Source organism: Mycetomoellerius zeteki, unplaced genomic scaffold (assembly GCF_001594055.1).
Source record: "Mycetomoellerius zeteki isolate Tzet28-1 unplaced genomic scaffold, Tzet1.0 scaffold241, whole genome shotgun sequence".
Lineage (NCBI taxonomy): Eukaryota > Metazoa > Arthropoda > Insecta > Hymenoptera > Formicidae > Mycetomoellerius > Mycetomoellerius zeteki.
The window spans coordinates 295,872-322,149 of NW_017257218.1; the positions used below are offsets into that span (position 1 = coordinate 295,872).

At 32.5% G+C, this 26,278-nt stretch overlaps 1 protein-coding gene across 1 annotated transcript in view; it reads left to right on the forward strand.

Annotated features, from left to right (window-relative positions):
• Positions 1-11,203, forward strand: part of LOC108723455 (uncharacterized) — a 28,417-nt gene extending 17,214 nt beyond the window's left edge. The window contains exons 8-10 of the mRNA XM_018449236.1: positions 1,089-1,180; positions 7,799-7,991; positions 10,878-11,203. Coding sequence (XP_018304738.1) covers positions 1,089-1,180; positions 7,799-7,991; positions 10,878-11,203 — 611 coding nt within the window. The remainder of the gene's footprint in view (positions 1-1,088; positions 1,181-7,798; positions 7,992-10,877) is intronic.
• The last annotated feature ends 15,075 nt before the right edge of the window (positions 11,204-26,278 follow it).

Below are 26,278 nucleotides of genomic sequence, written 5' to 3' on the forward strand. Positions count from 1 at the left end.
TTTTCAGGCTCCTGCTATTCGATCCGTTGTGCATCAACCAAATGTATTTTAAATTCTAACACTCTATTATTTCGTTATTCGAAGTTTCATGCCAAAGACTTCACTTCGTGCAAAATAAATTCCTGTTTCCCTTGAAATAAATCTTTTTTTATACAATTAGAATAAAGTTATTACGAGTGACGTCGTGTCGGTTTCACGTCTCAGAATCTTGTCCAATTATCAAACTTATCATTACTAACAAGAAAGTTTGAATTTGACTTGACTTGCACTCTATAGGTATCCCTACATTTTCAATTCGTGATTGAGAGAACGCTTTATTTGAAAGAGAATTAATTACAGATTCATATTTTGGATTAATATTTTACAGATCTCTATTTTATATACGAATCCGAATTTGAAAAATCTGTAATTATTTACGATACATATAGTCTTTATTCTTTCATTATTAGCTTAAATAATTATACATATATTTATCAAGTAAGAGCTGGACTATAAGTAATTAGAGCATTTCTGTTTCGACACATTTTGTTTATGTATCTATAATCTCAGAGAGATGTAGTAATAATTCAAAAAATATTTATCCAATATATAATTATTTAATAATTTATTTTGGATGATTATAATCATTGCATAATTGAAGATGTGTTAGAAGAAAAAGTGACAACATATTAAAATGTTTCATGTACATAAAGCTTAAATCATCCAAATAAATAATGATCAAAATTTACGATTTATCAATGTGAGATTGTCGAAATAACAAATAATTCATAAATCAGCGTTTCATGAATTAAAAAATATCTGAAGAATAAATCTCCTTGTAAAAAATTAACTATATAGTAGACTGACGAATAATTAGAAATTTATGAAAAAAATGTGATTATTCAAATGATGATCGACTACGAATATCGGCCTTAATCTCAGGTGTTTGTCTTTCCATAAAAAAAATAGTCGATCGTTCTATGGTTTGATTTGTTAATTAATTAATTATTAGATACAGTTATTTAATATACGTTTAACTTGTTCATGATGCCACTTTAGAGATTAACTATGTACTTGAAAGCTAAATTATATTTTCATTCATGTTACAGATGACGAGTCCGGCGAAAAGACGGTCAGCGTACTCTTGGCTGGTGAGGAGTCAGAATTGACTTTCATCGATCACTCTTGTGCCGAAATGACGGTAAGTCTAGTAGCGGCTTATATGTCCAAGAAATCTGGATAAAATATGCTGATAATTGAAACCAGACACTTAATAATTAAAAAACAGATTACTATAACGATGCATCGTGAAGGTAACATAGTCGCGTTTAACAAAAAATATAAACTTTATAAAGAGTGTATAAATGTGATATACGTCAATGTGTATAAATAGCAGTAAAATCTATATAAAAATTATTGCGTCACAAGTAAAATCACAGATGAAAATAATTTGTAAAAATTGAATGTGTCAACGATAACGGATTAACATTGACTACGTTTATACGCACTGGTAAAACCGTTTTAATAAAAACCGTTTTAGTTAAAACCGTTTTAATAAAAACCGTTTTAGTTAAAACCGGTGTTAAATGTCCTGTAAACGTCTCTTAATACAGATGTTATTAAAACCGTTTTAGTAAATCCAAACCTCTTCTGAAACAGATTTGGCATTACTAAACCGTTTTATGAAAGTGATCGTGTAAACGGTCTTCAATCGGTTTAACGTATCGAAATTCGATGTTATCAACTTTAGACGTTAAAGTTAAGAAATGACAAAGGATATTTCGTCTCAGGTTCCATATCAGGTTATATAAAGCTACTTTATTTTTGGTGGAGGTAAAATACGCCTGATTGTGTAAACAGACACCAACACAGATTTTAACTAAAACGGTTTTTATTAAAACCGTTTTTACTAGTGCGTGTAGTCTAAAATGATAGAACGTAGTCTAAAATGATAGAACGTATGGTACTGTAAAGTTAAATATTGCGTTGATTATTGATATGTAAGCACGATGAAGACCCTTTGTATCTGCTTGGAGACAGAGACTGTTTGGTTTTTAATATTGAGCATCTCAGATATTAAACGTTTTTTATAACAAAGTTCTTCATTTAACATTCTAATGTTATCCCAATCGAAATCATGGTTATACTGCAACCTATATTCGGTTATCACGGAGTGAGCAGAAGTGTTCCACCGTATATGATTCAGATGTTCGGACACTCATATTTTCATCAAGAGAAGAACAGAACGGCGAAAGGTGAAACGATGAGAGTCGTCGATATAACTAACAATGAGTTCACAACAGGTTTCAGAGTTTTCATAGTCAATTGATCACCGATGCGCACGACATAATTTTCCGTGCCCCTGAACTAATCATTTTTACTGCAAGCTCGATCGCCCCCAGTCAGCCAGTTTTCTCTCGTTTTCGTCGAACGGACGTAGATCGCGCCTTGAACTTTCGCCTTCGGCGAAGTGCTCTCACGACGACGGAGACGACGTAATCGAATTAACACGGGGACGGGGGGAGGGAGCAGGTTGAAAGGACGGTCCGGGAGGAAGTACGCGGTATGTGCTTTTGTATCGCGGGAATTAAATTAAAATCCATTTTCCATGGCGAGCGAACTGACGCGCTGGCGCGCGCGATGATACTTGCGTACGCTGTACGTGTACCTAAATGTGGAACCTCGCCGTGATATAGATACACACACGCACACGCACACACACAACTACGTCAGAAGGGGGTTGGTCGACTGCGGGGGAGGAAGGGGAAATAGGGAGAAGAGAGGGCAGAGCCGCTGCTACGCTTCACCAGACAATTTCAATCGAATTTATCCTTTAATTAAAACGTACGTTCGCAGCCATATACAACATATATATATATATATATATATATACTGTATATCGCGCGGTCGACCGCTCCGCACGCGGCTACGGCCGATCTTCGCGTGCACGTCGACGAAACGGTGAACGATTGCATTGCGGCATTGCGCTAATGGCGGTCGAACTCTCGAGTTCCGAACTTTCTAAATTCTACGGAATTCCGGCTACCGAAGGCCGTACCCGGAACGATCTGTGGCGCGCCATTATTCTTGGTACCGAGAGTCAAGGTTGACCTCTAATTACGTTATAGGCCATGAGGCCGCGATTCCTGATTTCCATTGATAGTCCCGGAATTATATTAGGTCGGGTTCTATTAAGTTAATGTGTATTTATTATGCAGAGAAACTTGTTGTAATGGCAATCTCTAACACAGATAAGATACAAAAAATTTACTAATAGGAAACTAAATTGTCATTAATGGAGAAAAATTTCTCCTTGAATAAAAAACGAGTTGTGCTTCATTTATCTGGTTTTTTGTGATTTTTTAAAAATACGTTTGAAAGTTTGAAGAGCAAGGGGATTTTTATACAAAAGAAACCGATACAATTTCGAGCTCAGGTTGCTACGGTGTATTGTGACCTGTCCTAGATTTAGAGAGTCAATTTTCATCAATGTATCCTTCAATCAACTCGAGATAACTTGACAAAAATGTCTCAAGAAATCGGTAGTTCTTTGTAAGGAAGGCAATTAGAAATGGAACGATTTTGAATATTCAAGCCATAAAATAATCGAAAGTGAAACCAGTTTTGCAACTTTAATACATTCTTAATTCATAAAACATAATTATTTATAATGGACTAATTAAAAAATTGAAAAGGAACGACGTTGAAATTTTTCTTAAAAGTTTTCTTAAAGAAAATTTAACTTCGTGTTGATCAAAGATTTGTGAAGCGAACAGCGTAACGCGTTTTCAAGCAGCTATAACATTTTTATTAAAAATTTAATTTAAAAACTTCACTGTTATTACTTCATCAGATATGTCACGTAAATAAAGTTACACTAATATATTAATGAAGATAGATTATTGAGAAATGGATATATTGATGAAATAACATTGCGCATAAACACTGTAATTTATCAGCGGTTTGCGGTTATAATATACATCCATTATTCATAATGTTAAACATACATTAACTATTAACCTATATAACTGCTATTAAATGTATACAGTTTGTTACTCCGTTATATAGTCCGTGCCCTGGAGCAATATTATATTGTGTGCAATACGTCATAGTTACTACTGAGCTAGCTAAAATTTTTTTAAATTGAGTGGCTCGACTAATTTTAAGTGGATTTTATCTTAACGATGTTTCAACTCGCAATTTGGTTGTCAAAGTGATTAATGAAGTCACAAGAATGATAGCATCTAATAGAATTCTTATTAAAGAAGAATGATTAAATAATACGTAAGTAAATGGCGAGAATTTGATATCTTAAATAAAAATACCTCTTTAAAGATACAACTTATTTTTCATTTCGCACTCACGAATTAATGTTTCAAATTGAGAAACAGAATTGAGAATCAAATTGAGAAAAGAAATCAAAAAGTTACGAAAGGATCTCGGACAAAATCAAATTTTATCTAAGGAAACATCTTCTATAAATTTAAAAGAGCAAGATACGAAGGAGAGAGAAAAAGAGGGAGGGGGAGGGAGAGAGAGAGAGAGAGAAAGTCTCGTATTTATATTACATTTACGCGAATTCATTAACAAAGTTTACCAATAAAGTTAAGTGCAAATGGGGCAACGCTTGACTCTACGTCGTTTTAAAGTCAAACGCCGCCACATAATGTTTTATTTAATCAATGTAAATACCCACGTAAATATATATATATATTATAATGCGCGATGCGAAAGCAATATTGCCTTTGGGTGTCATTTTCGTAGAATAATTAAATTTCTCAAATTATTATGTAATTGTACTTTTCATCACATGCGTAGAAACCTACGAAAGGAACGAGATGAACACGCAATTATTGATTTTTCGTATGCTATTTTTAATACAGTTCTCTTCCTTTATAGCATTACATTTAAGAAAATGTCAACAGATTAAACCATTTTATGTATTTTGAGAAAGAAGCACCTATGAGATAAGATTAAAATAAATTTTGGATTACTTTTAGTAAATCTATATCCTAGTAAATCTATCCTTTGAGAAATATTATAAAAATCTTAATAATAGTCCTCCAATAATCATATCCTTAAATGTATTATTTTTATAATAATAATTATAAAATATATAGGAATATTAAGATATTGAAATGTATATATATATATATGCATAGCAGAATATTTGATTAAGAAAAAAAAAAAAAAACCTCGAGATATTCTTTTTAAACTAATATCACGAGTATATATATATATATATATACTCGTATGTATTATATCGTATAAGTAACATTACTTTTCGTATAGCGGCTCGGATACATGTTGTAAAAAAAATCCTTATTTGGAACAGAGAAAATTCTCATTTGAAACAATGTTATTCGAGCCTCTGGTTCGTCTGGCATCCAAATGCAGCGCGGTAGTCAGATTTGCGATTTTTATGTAACAAATCAAGTAAGAGTTACCGAATGACGAACTAACCGTAAGCTCCCGCGTGAGCTTAGAGGGATATAAGAAAAGGGACCTCAGGGAGTAACGAAGCGTTCTTCGTTCTCTCCTGTCTCCGTTCAACCAGGCGTGCTGCGAGTCATTGACGAGCATCGAGCCATGCCGCGCGTTCGACCGTTAAGCGATCGATCTCTAGATATATTCAATATCATGAGGCGCAGCGCGCCTTTGATACGGTTTAAGGTAATTCTTTCGTATAATTGTTCGCAAAATCACAGAACCCGTTCTCGTTACGATCTTAACCTTTAACGATTGGCTGCGCTAACGTGATTTAACGCTATCCCTCCCTCCCCTTAATCGGACAAACTGAACTTTTATTTTTTGTCAGTAAAAAAACCAACAATCCGATTTACTCACATTCAATGCGTTTGAAATATTTTATCACTTCCTGTGTATTTTTATGATCATTATAAATTATCTGAAAATACTTACGAAAGTTATAAATAAATAAATTGTTCCAGCAGATCGCGCGCGCGTGCTTTTATAAAAAGAGCTTTTCTGAATAAATCAATTTTGTATGTCTCCGTTTACATTAAACAGACATTTGGGTCAGAAAGATTACGGCAAATCACTAAGATTTAGATAGCGAGATTTAGATACAGCCGCGCGAGATTATCGCCCCAACTTAGTTTGAATATTATACTCCGTCTTTTCCAAAGCTCCACTGAAATACAATTTAGGTTCTTATAGTGATTTTAGCTCATCTCTCTTTCGTTTCTAAACTAGGGATTTCGTTTCGACTGTGGATTTCGTTACGGGCACCAATTATGGAATATGGTGAAAAAGATCGCCCGGAGATATTTATTGCCTAGTACTCGGTGGGTGTCCCAATAACGCTGCGATTGCAATTATATGTTCCAGGAACTTTTTACTCTAACTGGATGTAATAATAACCAGCGAAATTTGATTGCGCCTTATAAACTGAAAGATAAATGTTTTTAATCCTTCGTCTGCAATCTGGATCTTTTTTGGCATAAACAAAATTTTAATTTCAACTTTCTCCGAAATGAAAGATCCGGAATTCGATATCCTTATTGCTAATTATACATTTCTAACAGATTTCTATTTTTTTCCTTGTTTTCGCTCAAGTTTCAATTTTTATTAAACAAAGCATTCAAAATTATACATTATTTAACGCATGATTTTATATGTTCATGTGTAATCATGCATAGACCATTTTTTCCCGGGATATATATATACATATAGATATGTATATATTTATTTATATATACTGAAAGATTTTTTTCTTTCGACTCATCGGCATTATTAATGATCAGAACAAGAAGACTTAAAAAATATTTAAAGATCATTAATTATAATTTTATACTATAAAATAAATTTTATTTCAACTCTTTTGTCTGATTTTGTTCTTTGTGGCTGTTTCTGCCATCACCATAATTATACGCTACAAGGAATCTATAGATATATAATATTCCTTTTATATGTAGGTATACATATAAAAGTTATGCCTAAAGTGTAATAGCAGACTTCTCAAGCTCACCTTCATAATGCCTTGTTTTACAAAAATTTTCTTTTATAATATAAATTTTTTTATCATACAAAAGATGCGTTCTTCTTTATAATACATTTAACTGAAGGAAAATCTTGGCTCTTCGTTGAAAGAAAATAAAAAAATATTACATTATTTGTAGGATGGGAAAATTTAATGTGAAATATGATAGGTGCTTTTATATTTGATTCATTGGATGAATTGGATTGATAGGATATGGTTTAAAATGCAAAAGAAAGACTTTTTATATGTAATATTAAAGTTAATGCAACTAAAAAATGAAATAATTATATTAATTAATTTCTCTGAAAATTACGTGATTTTTACCTGAATTTTGTTAACATGAAACTGTTTCATGTTAACAAAAATAGATATCATAAATCGAAAATAAAGACTACCAGGCAATTCATTATTACCGTTAATGTTAATATTCGTCATGATTAATAATAATATTTATGTACATTCGGAAAATTGTATCGCGTGTTTGAAGTTTTAAAAAAATAGATTATTCTACGTCCGCGTACACGGGTTTTACATATTTTAAGATTAACGCAACAACGAAAGAAACTTTTTTGTATAAAAGTTAGAATCGCTGAATTGACTTTTTGCTATGAAAATATAATGCAATTAAAATTTGATTTAATTAGTATAATTAATTTGTCGTGTAATTAATACATTATCCAAAAAAAATATCGATGCGAAACTGCTGTTTCATATGTGCCGACCAAATAATATGTTTCATAAATTGGAAATGGTGGCAAATAAACTCGATTGTGGTCATTAGTGTTAATCTATTTCCGTTATGATTAATGTTTACAGCCGGAAAATTGCATCTCGACTTACGAACCGCACGCATACTGTGTCGTTTATTCTACGACCGATCGGGCGTCGGTGCGCGTCGCCGAGGAGGTTCTCCAATCCTTATGGCGGAGTGATCACGTATCCGCGAGAGCGGTTATCCTCGTAGGGAACAAGGTCGATCTCGTTCGCAGTCGACTGGTGTCGACCGAAGGTAATTTTTTAGGCCCAGATAATCATGATATATATACATATATATTTCCTTTTTCTTTCTCCATAGTTACTTATCCCAAATCGAATAGTTCGCGGAGACACGCGAAAATGGAAATCGCTGCGCGATTAGGAACGTGCTCAAGAAACGAGGTGTCTATCTATCATTTGGGTGGCATTTAGGGTGAAATGCTGATGTAGGGCGATCGTAGATAACGCATCGTACGTAAATGTACTGACGCAGCATCTCGGTCTGCTCCGATGCAAATTCTCCGAGGACAGTAGAGCGGGGAAAAGCCATTTAACCCCCTCCCTCTCCTTTTCCCTCTCCTCCCCGGCGGACGCGATGCATAGAATACGCTTTCTCTGTATTGTTAAACGTCACTAGATTATAATAGCATCTTTTTCGCAATTATGCATTTATTTCTATAATACTGCATCTGTCCGCAACATGTCCGACAACATATCGTATGATGCTTTAATGATATATTTTGTAACTAGAATTGAATAATATAGTATCAGGATTGCAATGAATTTATTTATTTATAGAGGAGTCCGATGCAAGTAGAAAAAAATAATAAGAAACGTTATTAAGTTTTATTATAAATTCTTAATTTTTACAACTTCGGCTTGGGTTTCATATGATAATATAACTCATAAAGATCCTCTACAGCACATTTTATATAATTTAAAGTTGCGAGATTATCGGATTATGTGTATACTCTATTCCGCATTTTTAATATACAGTGGCGTGCAAAAGTTTCCGGCCAGTGACATTTTGTACTCTACACTGTTAAATCTATAGTGTCAAATTTAACTTAACGTGAGTCGCTACTGCTCCTACTCAATCATATCGTTATTTTATACTAAAACAATGGTTATATTTGATATTATACAGTGTCAAATTGACACGATACAGTGTCAAATTTAACTATCGTTTTGATAAAAAATAACGATATATTTAGTAGGAGCAGTGGCGACTCACGTTAAGTTAAATTTGACACTATAGATTTAACAGTGTAATTTATAGGAAAAAAGCCTGATAAAATTTTAATTATTATTAGGTGTTGGTACAAGATGTTGGTAACGAAATAATGTAAAGAAAGAATATTGTTTATGTTTATAAACATTTTTATTATTATAATTGTCATATTTACATGTGCAAAAGTTTCCGGCCACTGAATATATTTGACTTACAGTACACTAAAAAAAAAGATGGTTGCTGCAGCAAATTAGATAGTAAATATGCAATTTTTGGTTGCATTAGCCTATCGAAATCCTATACTGACATTATGGATAGGCTAATGCAATCAAAAGTTGGCTGCTGGAGCCAATTAAAAATGTTATGCCATATTTTACCATTTAATTTGCTGCAGCAGACAATCTTTTTTTTCAGTGTAGGACTCTAATGGTTTGTTTACATACAATATCGCGTTCAATGATTATACTTAATTCGTAGGAAGTCGTTAAGGCGTAACCATGGCTCGGCATACGCAAATTCAAATTCGCGAGAGAATAAAAAATGGAAAGTCTTTTCGTCAGATCGCTTCATTACTATCGATAGGTAAATCAATCGTGAATGATATTATTGCTAAATATCGTGCTGGATATGGATTAAAAGATCTTCCGCGTAGTGAAAGGCCACGAAAAACATCTAAAAAAATAGATCGTGTCATTAAATGGAAATCAACTGCGGATGTCAAGAAAACTGCTGCCGAAATTGCACATGAACTACATGATGAAAACCTTACCGATGTTAGCCGTAGTACTGTGACACGAAGGCTACATGATGTAGGACTTTTTAGCCGTATAGGTATTAAAAAGCCATTTATCAGTAAAAAGAATAAGAAGGCCAAAAGTTTACAGTTTACCAAAGATCACATAAATTGGACAGTCGAAGATTGGAAAAGAGTAACTTTCTCAGACGAATCTAAGTTTTTTGGAAGTGATGGAAGACAGCATATTCGACGTCCTATTGGTACCAGAAATGACATTCGATATTAAATTCCTACTGTAAAGCACGGTGGAGGAAGCGTGATGGTTTGGGGAGTTTTCTCTTTTCACAAGGAGTCGGTCCACTTGTAGAGATCAACGGGTGTATGAACGCTACTATTTACAAGGACATTTTAGAACAACATTTGTTAACATATTCTGGAAAAACAATGCCACAGAATTGGATATTTCAGCAGGATAACGACCCAAAACACACATCTAAGTTGTTAAAGAAGTGGTTTTCAGATGCAAATGTAAAAGTTTTAAGCTGGCCATCTCAAACACCGGACTTGAACCCGATAGAACATTTATGGGAACAGTTAGATCGTCAAGTTCGGAAGCATACACATTCAAATAAGACCGCTTTATTGAAATCGTTGAAAGAAGAATATTCTTCTTTCAACGATTTCAATAATTTTATTCCATATGGAATAAAATTTCGCCTGATTGCATTAATCGACTAATCGAGTCGATGCCACATCGTTGTGCCGTTGTTATCGCTGCAAAGGGTATGGCCACAAAATATTGATATTGAAATATAATTTAAACTAACTGAAGTGCATTATAAATTGTTTGAACTAATAATGTTTCTCGTAGTACATAGTGGCCGGAAACTTTTGCACATGTAAATATGACAATTATAATAATAAAAATGTTCATAAACATAAACAATATTCTTTCTTTACATTATTTCGTTACCAACATCTTGTACCAACACCTAATAATGATTAAAATTTTATCGAGCTTTTTTCCTATGAATTAGAGTACAAAATGTCACTGGCCGGAAACTTTTGCACGCCACTGTATATGTGCGGTATATATATATTACCTGTTCACTCGCGAAAGATTTTTCGAGCGCGCAATACCATTTCGAATTTAATCGATTTTATCGTTACAGAGGGCAAATCCATGGCAACGTCTTACGATTGTAAATTCATCGAAACATCCGTCGGAATTAATCACAACGTCGATGAGTTACTGGTCGGTCTGCTGACGCAAATTCGCCTGAAGCTGGAGAATCCCGAGAGGACTAGAGAGATGTTCCGTAAAAGATCGCGGAAGAACCGCAGCAAGTCGCCGTTGGGTTCGTGCTCGGAGAACAACTCGCCTAAGAAATATCGCGGCAGTCGGACCAGCACCAGCCTGAAGGTGCGCAATTTGCTTGACAAGGTCTGGGCGCGCGACAGCAAGTCAAAGAGTTGTGAGAATCTGCACGTTCTGTAAAAGAGTTTTGAGGGGACCATCCGCTTCGGCGCAATCGTGTCGGTACCGATCGTCTCAATTCCCAGAATGATCTGGGAGCAGCGAGTGCTGGACTTCCATGGAAACGTCTTACGCTTCGGAGCAGTTTTCAAATACGAGGCAACTCTCGTGAAACTCAGAGAAAAGGCCAAGTATCGACCGCTCCATACTCAACTTCTCGCGACAGAAGAGGAGGCACGTGCGTATCGCTTTGTAACAAAGTAGCGACCTTCCTGGCTGCTAACGTTTTCTCTACGTTGCAGCGTTGTTAGCTCTCTGTGGACGAGGTAATTTTTGATATTTCTGACGAGGCATGCGGCGCGGCTTACGATCAATGCTACATGAATCTTTTTATTTCGCTCTCGCGTGCGATTTGGAAATTTTAACGTTATATTCCGATTACGGATTAAACTAGTCCTAGCTTATGTCCTACTGTTTGCTGATTTTTCAATTGTCTCCTGATTTGTGTGCTGTGAAAACTAGATCCGTCAAGTTAGCGTTTTCTCTTGCTATCTAATCAAATGTTAAAGAGATTGATCATTGGAACTTTTCATAGCTTCTATAAATTCCGTACAGTAAGTGATAAAATGTTTTTAATTCCGAAGTAAGCGTACAATCTTTGTGATTACCATAAAGCGTAAATATAGACCGTAGAAGATTGGCTTGGCGCGTATCTTACGAAGAGCGTAGGTGTCGTTAACGCGAAAAATAAATTCGCGCCCGAAGAAGTCGTAAACTAAAACGCCTGTGAAATAAAGTGAAACGTGACACCCCGAAGGCAGCAATCAGCGTAGATTACTACTGGCGAACTCGTTATCGCGCGCGGTACATAACAGGAATCGTATGTAAGGAGAAAGGGAATCGTATCGATCTTTATCACGTTCGCTCGTGGTTTCGTTGTCGCAGCTTAATGACGAAACAGCGCTCCGTAAAAAGAAAAGATCTGTTCCGTAAAAAGAAAAGGCGCATAATTGTAGAGGAGCATAAATACGCGCGCCTATACATTGTATCGCTCTGTACCACAGTTTCCATTGTAGCAAAATACGCGCGCGGTTATTATATTGTATTTATGTATAGATGCTTTGCATTGCAATTTTGTACGAAATGGAACTTTTCATCGAATTAAAGCAGGAATTGACGCACGATCTTCAACTATATTTCAGCGAATAGGATGGCTTGTTGACCCCTTCGCGCTCAGCAATTTTGATTATACATACATGTATGTGCGTGTATATAAAATCTTGTATATACCGGATTCAGAGATAAAAATAGCAATACGGGCAAATTGATTGTAGTTCCTCTAATATTCGTTTAAACAGTGATCCTCAAATATTTTTCATTGTTGATACGGTGATTTACGCGGCGCATTCAACGTTTGGCAAGGAATTCGATATGTTGAATAAATCAAGTTTGCATATTAAGCAAAATATGGAAGAAGAAAAAGACAAGAGATAAGGTTATACAAAGGACCTAGCGGAATAAATACGGTAAAAATGCCCCCACGGCTTTTAGAGTTGACTTTTTTTTAAGGTTACTCATATAAAAAGACGCTTACATATCAAATTTTAAGTTTCTATATGGAGACCTGATCAAGTTAGAGCGAAAAAACGATTTTTTACAAATTTTCGAATTTAATTTAGTAAAAATTCAAATAAAATTCTACAAAAATTCTGAAAAATTGGTTACCCCAAAACACTAATGAGGATTCTTTTTAAATCTTTTTCAATGCGAATTTCAATTCTGAAAAAACTAAAAATAACTTTTAAACATTTTTTTCATCCCGATTCCGTTGATTGACCATCTTAAAAAAATTTCATATCAATTTCTGTTCAACACACAACACACACAACTGTCTAAAAAAATATATATTTTTTAGATTTTTTCAAAAGGTGGGCCACATTGAGAAAAATTATTATAAATTATATTTTTTCGTTAATTTGATGAAATAATGAGCAACATAAACCGTTTTTATCAGTTCTTTAATACTTTATTTATCTATAATTCTTATCTATTCTCTCTCTCTCCATATTAAAATATTTTGATAAACACAAATTAAAAGCTGATATCCTCATTTTTCAATCATTGGGTTGAAAGGCAGTTATTTTTATTTAATTAATTACGAATTACATTTATACGTTAAACTATCGTTTTTAAAAAATAAGGGGAGAGGCTATTATATCTAGATCAACTTGCTTCATACCGCCGATGAAGAGTTCTGTGATACCCGAAACGTTCGATTTTACATTTAATGTTAAAGTGAATTTATTTTGAACAAATTAGAATTTTTGCTTGTTCACAATTATTGGCCTTTTATTAATTATTGTAATTACATTTATATTCTAACACAGTTATTATATATTATACTAATATATCATACAGGATGGCCCACGTAAAGTGTTACAAGCTAATAATTTTAAAAATATTTGTCCTATCAAAAAGTTGTTTATGAAAAAGTTTTATATATTCGACGGGTCTTTCTAACTACGTAAACAAAAATCCACTCCTGCTCCCCCTCCCTTGAAGAGAGGCGGAGGGTAACTTCAAAGTTTCAAATGGGACCCCCTAAAATGTTATATATTTGGATTCTACGGGGAAAAACAAGTAAACTTAGTCTGAAACATTTCTTTGGAAAATACTCCTATTAAAAATTATAAACATTTAAACTTTTAGGCATTTTATTCATGATTGAACTCCATTGACACAAAGTTGTGTTCACGATACAATGAAAACGAAAACGGCCTTGATGTTAACCAAAAGAAACATAAATACACACCTTTATTGGGAAACGTAAATACAGATCTACAGTATTTAGTTATTATGAGCTGGTTTTCATGCTATCAAGTTCGAAAATTATGGCTCATTTTGAGGAAGTTAATATTTTGTTAATTCTGGGAGAATGTGAGAAAAATTATTGACGTGCAGCACAGTTATTTTTAGAACGTTATAATATTCAAAAATCGCATATGGCATTTCTTCGTTTAGAAAATCGTTTGCATGTACATGGTCAATTAAGTGCAATTAAAAGACAAAAAGCAAATCTAATAGTTAATAATGATAATTGTGCTAATATTCTCGCTGCAGTTGAAGTAAATCCATATGTCAGTCAACGCGAATTAGCAAACACATCTGGACGATCTTCAATACAGCGGATTTTGAAAAAATAAAAATTTCATCCGCATCGTTTGATTTTGACTCAGGAAACTGATTATGAACATCGTGTAATATTTTGCGAGTGGATGCGTGATGCCATGATAAATGATTCATTTTTGCAAAATATTCTTTTTTCTGATGAAGCAACATTTACTAAGGTGAATCCAGAAATGTTGTTTAGAGTTAGGCAAAGTTTTGTAAAAAGAATTAATAAGTATTTAGATGTTAATAGTCAACAGTTCGAACATTTAATAAAATAAAAATAACAGAAAAACTATGAGTCTTATTTAATTTATCATTAGGAAACTGATTATGAACATCGTGTAATATTTTGCGAGTGGATGCGTGATGCCATGATAAATGATTCATTTTTGCAAAATATTCTTTTTTCTGATGAAGCAACATTTACTAAGGTGAATCCAGAAATGTTGTTTAGAGTTAGGCAAAGTTTTGTAAAAAGAATTAATAAGTATTTAGATGTTAATAGTCAACAGTTCGAACATTTAATAAAATAAAAATAACAGAAAAACTATGAGTCTTATTTAATTTATCATTAATTTCAATGCACTCTACATTAAAGTTTAAATGTTTATAACTTTTGATGGGAGCATTTTCTAAAGAAATGTTTCAGACAAAGTTTATTTGTTTTTCCCCATAGAGTTCAAATATGTAACATTTTACAGGGGGTCCCATTTGAAACTTTGAAGTTATCCTCCGCTCCTCTTCAAGGGGGGATGGGGTGGATTTTTGTTTACGTAGTTAGAAAGGCCCCTCGAATATATGAAACTTTCTCATAAACAACTTTTTAATAGGACAAATATTTTTAGAGTCATTAGCTTGTAACACTTTATGTGGGCCATCCTGTATGATACATTAATATAATATATGATAACTGTGTCAGAATATAAATGTAATTACAATAATTAATAAAAGGCCAATAATTGTGAACGAGCAAAAATTCTAATTTGTTCAAAATAAATTCACTTTAACATTAAATGTAAAATCGAACGTTTCGGGTATCACAGAACTCTTCATCGGCGGTATGAAGCAAGTTGATCTAGATATAATAGCCCCTCCCCCTTATTTTTTAAAAACGATAGTCTAACGTATAAATGTAATTCGTAATTAATTAAATAAAAATAACTGCCTTTCAACCCAATGATTGAAAAATGAGAATATCACTTTCAATTTGTGTTCATCAAAATATTTTAATATGAAGAGAGAGAGAATAGATAAGAATTATAGATGAATAAAATATTAGCGAGCTGATAAAAACGGTTTGTGTTGCTCATTATTTCATCAAATTAACGAAAAAATATAATTTAATTTTTCTCAATGTGGCCCATCTTTTGAAAAAATCTAAAAAATATATATTTTTTAGACAGTTTTTTGAACAGAAATTGACATGAAATTTTTTTAAAGTGGTCAACCAACGGAATCGGGGTGAAAAAAATATTTAAAAATTATTTTTATTTTTTTCAGAATTGAAATTCGCATTAAAAAAGATTTTTAAAAAATTCTCATCAGTATTTCAGAGTACCAATTTTTCAGAATTTTTTCATAATTTTAATTGAATTTTTACTAAATTAAATTCATAAATTTGTAAAAAATCGTTTTTTCCCTCTCTAATTTGATCAGGTCTCCATATAAAAACCTAAAATTTGATATGTAAGCATCTTTTTATATGAGTAACCTTAGAAAAAAAGATTAACTCTAAAAGCCGTGGGGGCATTTTTACTTATTCCGCTAGGTCCTTTCAGATGTAATTTATTTTTAGAAAAGTTGAAATTTTTTTAAACTGACTATAGCTATGTGTTGATATTCACTACCAGTATTATAAAATCTATTGCTTTACAGATTTTCAGTACTGGCAGTGAATATCAAAACGCAACCTATATGACGATTTATACAATTCGTATTTGTCATGGAATATTAAAATTTTTTTATTTTATTTATTTGTTTGTAGATATTTAATAAAGTTATTTGTAAATTCTTTGCATTGAAATATTTAAAAATTTATGGCATAAGAATTATACTAATATAAATCTATTAAAATTAAAGTTATTAAGAACATGATTTTAATAATCATTTTATTATCATTTATTTTAATATCATCTTGCTTTGTATTTACTGTGAACAATTTTATTTAATTTAAAAGGAGCTGAAATATTTTAAATTTTTATTTAATTGCACATATCTCTGATCATCGTATTTGGGTCAAAGAAACTAGCAACGCTAGAAAGTATAGGAACGCGATTCTAAGCAGAATCGTAGATCCAGAATGATTTGCTTCTAATAAAAGGATCGATCAAATCGAATATCTTATTAAAGCGATTAAAGATTCAAGAGATAAGAACAAATGCAACGAACAGCGTAAATCAATGATCTATAGCTGAGAACCTTTTACGTATAAGTCTTTAGTCGCATACGAACCACGTGAATATCAGTTTATAATGAACGATGATACCTCGTGTTTATATTAATAACAAACGCGAGCAATTTCCCTTTATTTGAAAATATTTACTTCGTATAATTGAGTATTACATTTTCTCATTACATAAGAACTTAAATCATATAAGCTCCTGTTGCGTTATACGATCAACCGCGAAACGTGGAAATGCGCAGCTGTCCGAGAGTTAAACGATGCAACATATGCGTCGTAAAATACGCGAGGTTGTGAAAGATAAGTGGGTCGCCTTCCCGGCCATCGCGATTGTCGTTCTCTGAATTAAAAAGTTCTGATATCGGCAGCGAAATGCAACATAACGAGGCGCCAGCAGGCGAATCGTATCGCCGCGGCCGTCGGAAAAGGTCGTCGCGACAAGCAATTAATGTCTTAACGATCTTGATACCGGCGATCGATCGACATCGGGATTTGCAGTGTGGAAAGAATTACCGGGAAAGAATCGATTTACGCTGAGTTTGCATTCGCGAACGAGTTTGAACAAAAAAGAAACGTCTATCCGGCGCAAGACTTGTCACACTAAAACCCGTGTCACGCTACGCATTAGAGACTGAGGATTGCGATTTAGAAATTAGAAACCGATTGATCAGATAATTTCAATTTTAATCCTTTTTGTTCTAATTGGCTGAATTTTAATCTTTAATTCGCAATTGATCGGCATTGAATTTTAAGAATGACTAATGTAGTACACAAATTATGATTAAAGTTACACATTCTTTAGGTTACAGATATCTAATATTTTGCGGAATATGGAGTTGTTCTTTTTTTAATATTCAATATTTCAAATTATATTATTTCTTTACTTGAAAAGTGACCCACAACTAAAAATATTAAATCTAATTAAATAAGAGAATTTTTATATTCTGTTAAAGCGGATCTTAGTACTTAAATATTTCTGTGTGAATTTATATACATATTTGACTCTGCAATCTGTGGGCCGAAATCTTTTTCGGTCTTGAAACGCAATCATGAGCAGAACCCGAATAGTAATATCACTTATTCAATTGACAAGCAATTTAATAATTCTTTATGTAAATAATAGGATATTAATCGGTAGTTAGATGTTAATAAAAATTTTGAATCTACAAATAATTTTATTGCAGCAAAATATTGCCTTAGTCACGGTTTGAACTTAGAACTCCCAACTTTCCAGGACGAGCGTTATACCAGTTCAAAGAGACTTCGGCAATATTTGTCGCAATAACCAATAACTAGTAAACGAACGTCATATGTTTCAATGAGACGCGTGATAAACAATATGATACGAATTTGGACTGATGAAAATAAACTTAATTACATATAATAATAAGAGAATTCTTATATTCGCTTTGACCGAATATAGGAATTCTTTTATTTAATTAGATTTATTCTTATTGGTTCAAATTCATCATGTTGTTTCAAAAGGTCTTGTTGTTTCAAATAAATGTATAATGCCTATCAAAGCCAACACAAGTTGTTAGAGATGTGTAAAAGTTCATTCATTACACGCTCTTTACCAATTTGTGTTGGGGGGGCTTTGATAGGCATTAAGTATACATTTATTTGATTTATTCTCTGGAACCTAATTTAATAATTAATTGTTTAAAAATATTAAGTTTTTTTAAAAAAGGAGAGAAAATATGTATTTTTCAACTTGACTAAAAATTATTGACTAATTAGATAACGCCGGTAAAAAGAATAAGTATATTCTTAACATGATCAAATGTCACTTTCGTCATTTTCGTTTCATAACTCTCAAAGATTAGCCCTTTTTCGAGTTGTGACGATTTTTTATAAAGTTAAATTAGTTTACTTTTGATGACTGAGATATGTTAACCCTTTGTATCATAAATTTTTGTATGAGATCGATCTTTTTGAAACTTTGCACCCGGCGATTTTTTGGGTCACTGAATCAGAAATAAAAATTTTTTAATTCAATGGTCGATCCAATGGTGGACCAATAATTCAATTAATTTTTAGTAAAATATTTTGTATTTAATAATTTATAAAAATAAATTATTTATTAAAAAACAGGTTTTATTTAATAATGACCTCAGATTCAAATATAGCAACCACAGAATACCCATAAACTAAGTTTTAAAATAATAAGTCTATTTTTTCGTTTTTGATCCATCATTGCGGTTCCGCCATTTTGGATTTTAAAATTTGCAATTTTTAACATCAGATTAGAATTCAGTGATTCAAAAAAACCTCTAAAACATCATTATAAGAGATATTAAAACTATTTATTTGGATTTACAGTAGAAAATATCGATCTTTCCATATTTTTTCAAAGATTGTCAATTTATGACAAAACAAACAATGTACCGAAAAGAAGCTGAAAAAAATTCTGAAAAATACCTTAGGATGTCCCAAATGAATATCTAAATTGTCGTTTTGATAACATAGTTTAGTGGAAAATATATTTTTAAAAAAGCACAAATTATGACTACTTGTTTAATTATAGTAATTACGCAAATAAAAATTTATAGTTGCCTACTTTTTTTAAACACTTATTTATGTTCTAAAAACTACGAAAATAAAAAAAGTCAGTATTTGATATCAAGAAATTTATCAAAATAAAAATTAAATGGAAAAAGATGGGACTCTGAGAGTCTCCCATCATGATGTAAAGGGTTAACTTATTCATAGTAATAATTCGAAAATCACATTTTCTGAGTTTACTTTTGAAGTAAGAGAGTGATATTATTTTAGCTTTTGCAATAAGGGCATGTCGGTAAACAAGATGCAAATCGAAAAATAATGCAATCTCACTTTGAATTCATTAATCAGGAATTAGAGAGATACCGACTACTGTTACAACTATTATAGTTATAGGCGTAAAAGAAGGATTTTAATATTGTATAATAACAATAACACTAATACTTCAGTGTGAATAAGAGTGGAATCCTGTTTGTTTTTCAACTTGGCTCTTTCATATTTATATACAGGCGAATATATGTGCAATGCTTCTGCAAGATAATATGGTTATTAGTTCTTTCCGCATTCCGCGTAAATCCTCTAGCATCGTGCCTGTCTGTCGTTGCCCACTTCAATTAGCTAAATTACACGGAAATACATTAAGGTGCGCCTCAACGGCCTCAGAGCATCGAGCTGCATGCGCCGTAGTTCAGTTCGCTGTGATATGCGCGCGCTGGAATTTTTTCGCAACTGTTAATATTAATTCCGCAACATTTGACGATCTCGCAACTGCACACCGTACGTATGTACGTATATGTATGTACAATGCATATACATGTGTGAACATTGTACATCCGTACATATTTGACCTTTCATTCATAATATTTATATAATAATAACAACGTTATTTACTTTAAATCCAATCTCTCTTTACTCCCATCTATATTTTCTTCTTTGTTGTTTTTTAGTTTTTCAATCACATACATACATACGCATCTACATTTATGCATAATAAAAATCTCGAGGATTCTGCCTGAAATAGCCCGTAAGAACCATACGCATTTTGTGGGAAAATGAAGAGCAACCATTGTTATTGGATTTGCATTGTTATTGGATGTCTCGAATTTAACATAACTCAAGCTTGCTAACAATAAACTGCGTATTAGGAAATACAGTTTTAATTTGGATTGTCTACAAGACGTAACTCAGATTATTATTGCTAGCGATATGGAACAGCGGATTTCTAGTATCTTTAATTGAGTATAGCTGTTATGTGTTACAAACTGTCCATACTTTTATTGGTTTTAATTTCTACAACGAAGTTCCCTTTTTACATTACGAGTGCAATAATACAGAACATATTCTCTTGATACATTTTTCTCTCTCCACTAGACCTTTAAATTAATTACATCGTTATTTTCCACATAATATAATCCTGTTTAATATCGTTAATAGTGATCTTTCTTTTGCGGTAACTAAATACAGGTACGATCGTTGAAAATTGTTATGCATTTCTATATGCATTTTGTGGAGTTTATAGAAATAATGAACTTCTAATTAATACAATTGGAAATCTAATTAATACATGACAAAATAAATTCGTGCAAACCAATGATATTTGACATTTTATTAAGTGTTGCGAAATTCTATTATTGTTTATTTCTAACAATAAAAAGATTATAAACATGCTTATGACGTAAGCATTATTATTGATTAATTTTTTCTTTCATTTTACTAATTCTTTTTTCAAGTCGTCAAATTTGAAGAAAATTAAAAAATAAATATTAACTATTCCAATGTATTATGGCATCTATTATTGATATAATTTTATATATTTCATTTTTCATTTAATAGAGGAGAAGGTGATATTATGGCATCCCATTTAAATTTTATGTAATAACTTGGTGAATAATCAATATTTAAGTTTAAAACTTAACGACTACATTCATCAAAGTGTCGTTCAATCGATTCTAGATTCAAAGGCACGAAATATTTATTACTTAGAATTACTATTTATAAAAATATGACGACACTGCCTAATGACTAAAGAAAAAACAAAGATGGTAATGTATGGTTCTCCACAAAAATAGACTTATAAAATTGATTTTGTTTAAAAAACCATATTTGGTTTAAAAATTAACAGAAAAGTAAAATATTGTAGAGTGTATGGAATTGTATATATGTACACATAACTTTTTCTGTATATATAGGCTGCTCAGTACTAAAAATCTATAGTACGTATGACATAAACTGTAGATTAACAATACAACTACAATCGATTTATGGAATACTGATTTCGATTTGAAAATTTCGAAAAGGAAGTTATCAACAATCAATACGCTTAGAGGGCCACATTAGCAAAATGTCATACTATTGTTTAACTTTGCAACTCGAAATATATACCTACAGCCAAATAAAATGTTAAATAACAAAAAACACTATACGTATATTCGTGCGATAATACGTTCGAGTTTAAGAAAAATGAAGAAGTATGTATAATTAAATGCTAAAATGCACCTTAAAAATGTTTCGAAATGTTTAAAAGTAAAAATGTGTTATAATAAATGCTGATTATTGCGTATTGGCATATTAGCATCATATTATAATGGCGAGCTACTGAACAAATAATTCCATAAGTAATCACTAGAATTCGCCACATAATAGCAAAGATATATTGTTGATAGAGGGACCATGATGTCTATATTAGCCGTAAATGTATATTATACCACCTTCTTCTCTATATATTTGCTCGTTTATATATATATATATATATATAGTACATATTGCACTTTGGATATTTAATCGTGCTCGCAAAGTTTTTAAATTTTGACATATGGTATACAGAAATGTTTTTAAATTTTGTTTTAAATTCTTTTATTGGAAGAAAATTTAATGTGAAATTAACTTTTATAAATTATAAAAAACTGGTTTTCTATAAAGAATATTTTTAGATTTATCTCTCTCCCTCTCTCTCTTTTTCTTCTCTTCTCTTCTCGCTTACAGTAAAATAAAAAGACAATTTTCAGCATTCTCATCGAGAACTATTATCAATAAGTATAGATATTTATTTGAAAAGCCAATTAAATGTTTGCGGGAAGCAGTTGCGGGAAATTCGTACATTCCAAAAGCTCCATTTTTCAGCTTATTGTTTATTAGTCGTCACGAAACTGTCGCTTTGAAAAGTAGACTTTTTAGAATATTATTGTGTTTTCGATCCGATAAACGATAAAATTGCAATGAACGATCACGTAATTGTAAAATAAAAATAACATGGCAACTCATTGTTGCCGGGTCCAACATGAAACTTGAACGTTTCTTGTATTCGAAATATGTTATTACGGAAATAATTTTTACGAGATGATTCTATCTGACCATAATCAAACGATTACAAGAGTCGGTCGTGTATAATCGACCACCGAAAAGAAAATTATTGTTCATATCGTCATTGCCAGTGACAACAAGGAATACGGGGCCAATTGTTGATCATCTTTGTTCTCTCACTAACTGGCAGACGGTCGTTTGTAATTTTTAATACGCGAAACTCGCGAATAACTTTCTTGCTCGTAAAATGTACGTAATTTTCGTGACGTTGTTATTAAATACAAAATACGCGTCTTTCTACGTCTGCATATTAAAAAGTCGACAATGATTCTAAAGAGAACTCGCAAAAAAATGGTCCAATCATTTATCTAAAATGAAGAAAACGAAATTTATATACATATAGCTTACATGTGTTAATGGCTACGTTTATACCGTGCATTTAGGCCGCGGCCTATACGATAGATGTCCTTGTTTATCCTGTATATTAAACAAAGACACCTATCGTATAGGTCGCGGACTAAGCGCACGGTGTAAACGTAGCCAATAAATGCCAACGCTCTCGCCACACCACTCGTTTTAAGATATTATGAAAGTACGCGAGTTTTACAGACATGTCTTCCATCGATTATCAGTCAAAATATACTGATGAACAGCTATAAAATCGTAGTGCAGAAACGCTAACTATCTTAAAGCGATAATATCGAAAGAAACGATCAGGTGACGGTTTAAACCAATGACGCGATTAAAAGGATTGTCTCCTTATTAAAAGGAGATCGCAAACTTTCGGCGATGGGGGGCAATAAAATTATCGCCGGCTTCTTAACAATTTAATCGTCACGATAATACTATACCAAGGCGACGGATTTAGATGAGTTACTAATTTAATACAAGCGCGTTATCTCGTGTGACTCGCGCATAGTTCATAATAGCGTAATATATTGCTGCTCGTAATATCGCACTCAAATCCTCCTTAAGAATCGTCATGGTACGAAGGAATCGATAGCGCTCTTATATTCGTTTTCTATCGGCGCGGGTGGTCCATTGTTCGCGACACCGGAACGCGAATTCGAGTAAGTAACGATCGATGGCTTCGTGTCATCAAGCGCACTAGCACGTCGGTTTTCCATCGTTTTTTCGTAGCTAGTCACGGAGGCTAGTTTTATTTCGATAATGAAATCTTTTTGCTCGTAATCATAATTATATACATGTATATGCTACAAATTGTGCAGTGTATCGTAATCGCAACGTCTCGCACTGAGCGAAAAGTTCGGTATTTGTGATTATAATTGGATGGTAAAATAATTATGATTAGAAATTCTATTTTTATCATTATTACTGCTGTAATAATAATAATAATAATTTTATTTCTAATATTCTATATACCAAAAAGAATATATGCACTTTAAAAAGATCGGGGTGAATTTAACGCCATGTGGTGTTTATGTAATTTTCATCATGTTGATATTACTACAATATCATGGTGCGGATTTATAATCCCTAATGTTAATTAACATCAACATAAAATTATATAGATACATTTATAGTGTTGAATCTACATCGATATTTTTTAGAGTGATTGTTCTCTCTCTCTTTCAAAAACGATTATAATTTTATAGTAATTTTCGGAGACAATCATATTATATTCATTTGAAACAACGACACAACTCAAAGAAACAAAGTTTTCCAGAAAATGATATTTTGAATCATAAAAATTTTGTAATATTAATTACAATGCAATTTTAATGTAATAGTTGATTATCTAATCGATAATGATGTTACAGTGAATAAGCCAACGCGTTATATTTTTTATAGTTTTATAGTTGATTATAGAATAATAAAAGTATGTTCCCTTAAAGAACACGCTTTCTCTTTTTATGTTTTTTATGTTTGTTTTTTGCAAGCAATTAAAAAAATAACAATCTTTCAGTTATGTTATCATTGTAGTAAATGAGCGATATGTTCTTTTTAGTATGTAGAATAAAATATACAATTACTATTAATATTATAGTAGTAATAACTATATAAAAATGAAAATCTTAATCGTAATTATTCTAGCATGCAATTATATACAGTTATAAATACCAAAAACTATTCTTGCACAATCTGCAGTGTGAAGATTCACTTCAATCGAATTATTAGCGAGACGTTTATCAGGCGTTGCGCAATGTCGTTTCGATATGTGTTTTCTTTCTCGAATGATACATTTTTTGTTGAAAAAAGAAACACAAGTAACGCAATGCCATTGAAAAAAAAATTTATCGCGAGTATTGGCAGAACAAATCAAAATATTGCGTAAAAATATATTTCAAACGCAGGAAGCTGTTGAAAATATGGACCAAAATACAAATTGCTCTGAGCAATTTGATGCGGTGTAAAATAAAGGATATTTTGTATTTCCAAATATTTATGTCAGATGCACGCATTTGAAATATTGCATGCTCCAGATATGCGTACGCGAAGTATGTTTTGTATATTATTATGGTTATAAGATTATGGTTAAAGATTATACGCGGTGAATTTTTAAAACTTAGCTCGTTCACATTTTACGTCTCGTATTGCTCCGCCTCGCTCGTTTAAAAATGCAAATACAAGGATTTTGCATTCCGACCGACGTTGCACATTGCAATGCTTGTTCAATCGCACGCTGACCTTAATCCCTTAACGTTAGTGTCCTTTCGCCGAGACGCGGAGAAAGAAATAACGAACAAAATGTTTATTATATATCTATATCAGCGGGAGTAAGATGTCAAGAAACTCATAAGGTACAACGACTAATGCTGAATTCAAATTGGACTCAATTGGAGTGATATAACATAATGCATTCTTTTTACAATATATCCCGATAGAATTTTAAATGGGAAACTAGTTTCAAATTCAAACCTTTTTCAGCACATTAACATCTTTCTAATAGGATGTCTGCATATCGAGCATCAAATTATGTGCCCATGTCTCGTAAATCGTATATGTGTGTAAGTCGCATTTAATCAGTAAAACAACAATTTCATTGAAGTTCGGCCGTCACACTAATATTCCAGTCGGTTTTGAAATAAGAATCGACTATAAATATATATATACGGGTCTTTATTTCCCATCAGGCTTTCAATTTTTGTATTCCTGGCTTTAGACGGATTTCAGACGGTTTCAATACTCGTGTGTTTCTTGGTTTCTACAAGAATCAGTGTAACATCTTGATAATTTTAATTATCGATACAGCCGAATGATTTTCATACTTATGCGCGACAACGAAATGCGACAATGTGCAGTTCGAAGCATTTTACTATGAGCAGCACGGCGAAACTAAATTACCGTCGAAGTAACATCATTTCAATTTCCGCGCCCTGGCGACGCATTTACAATTAATTTACATGCTTACGTGTGATGTGCGTACAGTTTACAATTGATACACAATAACTTATTAGTAAACTTAGATTATCGATTTAGAGCATATGTGTACATCCCCCTCTCTCCCCCTTTCTTTCTCTATCTCTATCTCTATCTATCTTTAGCTTTCTCACTTAGGGCAGCGAAGAAAGCAGAACCGCAATATTGCCGGTAACTATTGATTGCCGTTTGTCATTGAGATATTGTTGCCTTGTTTGAGGAGAAGGATCAAGCAGAGCATGTATGTACCTTATCAATTCGAGGCCCCGCGCACTGAAAAGGTGCACGCGATATTTATTTTTATAATGCTGTATATATGTACACACACACACACACACACA